This window comes from Condylura cristata, unplaced genomic scaffold (genome assembly GCF_000260355.1).
Source record: "Condylura cristata isolate star-nosed mole 26May11 unplaced genomic scaffold, ConCri1.0 scaffold00025, whole genome shotgun sequence".
Taxonomy (NCBI): Eukaryota; Metazoa; Chordata; class Mammalia; order Eulipotyphla; family Talpidae; genus Condylura; species Condylura cristata.
In genome coordinates this window covers 15172772-15174191 of record NW_004567126.1, presented here as the reverse complement: position 1 = coordinate 15174191, position 1420 = coordinate 15172772, and the positions used below count along the sequence as shown (strand labels likewise).

General features: G+C 39.0%; 1 protein-coding gene across 1 annotated transcript; it reads right to left on the bottom strand.

Moving 5' to 3' along the window:
* Positions 1–225: 225 nt before the first annotated feature.
* On the bottom strand, positions 226–1158 carry LOC101631606 (olfactory receptor 8B3-like). Its single transcript, XM_004689146.1, has one exon. It carries the CDS (start codon positions 1156–1158, stop codon positions 226–228), a length of 933 nt encoding a protein of 310 aa, XP_004689203.1.
* Positions 1159–1420: the final 262 nt, after the last annotated feature.

The following is a 1420-nucleotide window of genomic DNA, read 5'->3' as shown; positions in this document are numbered from 1 at the left end:
ACAAAGAATAAATGAACAGTTAATAAATGCATTCCTTAATAGTATTATCAGCCATGAAAAAGTGTGAAAACAAGAAACTGTTAAAAAAAAGGAACAAGAAGACATGGTCTATAAAGACTGGATATAAGTTAGTAACCTGGTAAGAAAGAATAGATAAGAATCTGCTGATAAAATTATTGTGATTATAATACAGACTCTTTGTCTGCAAAATCAAAGTGTTTTGGATCACAACTTTCTCCTACCAAGAGTTTTTTTCATAGCAAGTTTAACATCTTTGTTTCTCAAGCTATATATTAAGGGGTTCATCATTGGAACTGTATTTGTGTAGAAGAGAGAAGATATTTTCCCCTCACCCATAGACCCAGCAGAAGATGGCTTGAGATACATAAATATGCATGATCCAAAGAAGAGAGAAACAGCAATGATGTGGGAGCTGCAGGTGCTGAAGGCTTTGGACCTCCCTTCTTTGGAGCTGATGCGGAGGATGCTGGAGAGGATGTAGCCATAAGACACAAAGATGGTGACAGTGGGCACAATGATATTGGTGCCCACCACAATGAAAACTACCAGCTCATTCACATAGGTGCTAGTGCAGGAAAGCTGAAGCAGAGGAAGGATGTCACAAAAATAATGGTTGATGATGTTTGCATCACAGAAAGTTAGTCTCAGCATGCACCCTGTGTGAGCCATGGCTCCAGAAAATGCCACCAAGTAGGAACCAAGCATAAGGCTGGAACACACCTTAGGAGACATGGCACTGTTGTAGGTGAGTGGGGTACAGATGGCCACATAGCGATCATAGGCCATTGATATGAGCACATAGCATTCAGAAATGCCAAAAAAGCAGAAGAAATAAAGTTGAGTCATGCAACCCATGTAGGAGATAATATTCTTCTCTGATATGAAGTTAACCAGCATTTTTGGTGTAAACACAGAAGAATAACAGAGATCTACAAAGGACAAGTTAAAGAGGAAAAAGTACATTGGGGTGTGTAAATGTGAATTCAACCCAATTAATGATATCAAACCCACATTTCCTATCATGGTAATCATATACATTACTAGAAACAGGAAGAACAAGGGGAGCTGAAGTTCTGGTTGATTGGTTAAACCCATGAGAATGAATTCAGTAACGAAAGAACCATTTCCAGGAGCCATTTTTCTGGAAGGAAATCTGTGAATTCAGGGAGAAAAAGGTTACCTTAGCAAGCAGCCCTAATAAAGCTCTTCCCACAGTATTTTACCTATACATCCTAAAAGAGTATGCTCACTAGAAAAGCCTGATACTTGCCCTGCCATAGATGATACGGGTCCCACTATGATGCTATTGAATGACAATAATGCACCCTTCATGGAGGCTAAAGAAGCCAAATAGAACAAAGAGAATCTAATCTATTCTATACAAGTATAGCAATGCTGC

Bases quoted from the DNA above. Each gene is read 5' to 3' on its own strand.
- LOC101631606 (XM_004689146.1), bottom strand. From the start codon at position 1,158: ATGGCTCCTGGAAATGGTTCTTTCGTTACTGAATTCATTCTCATGGGT.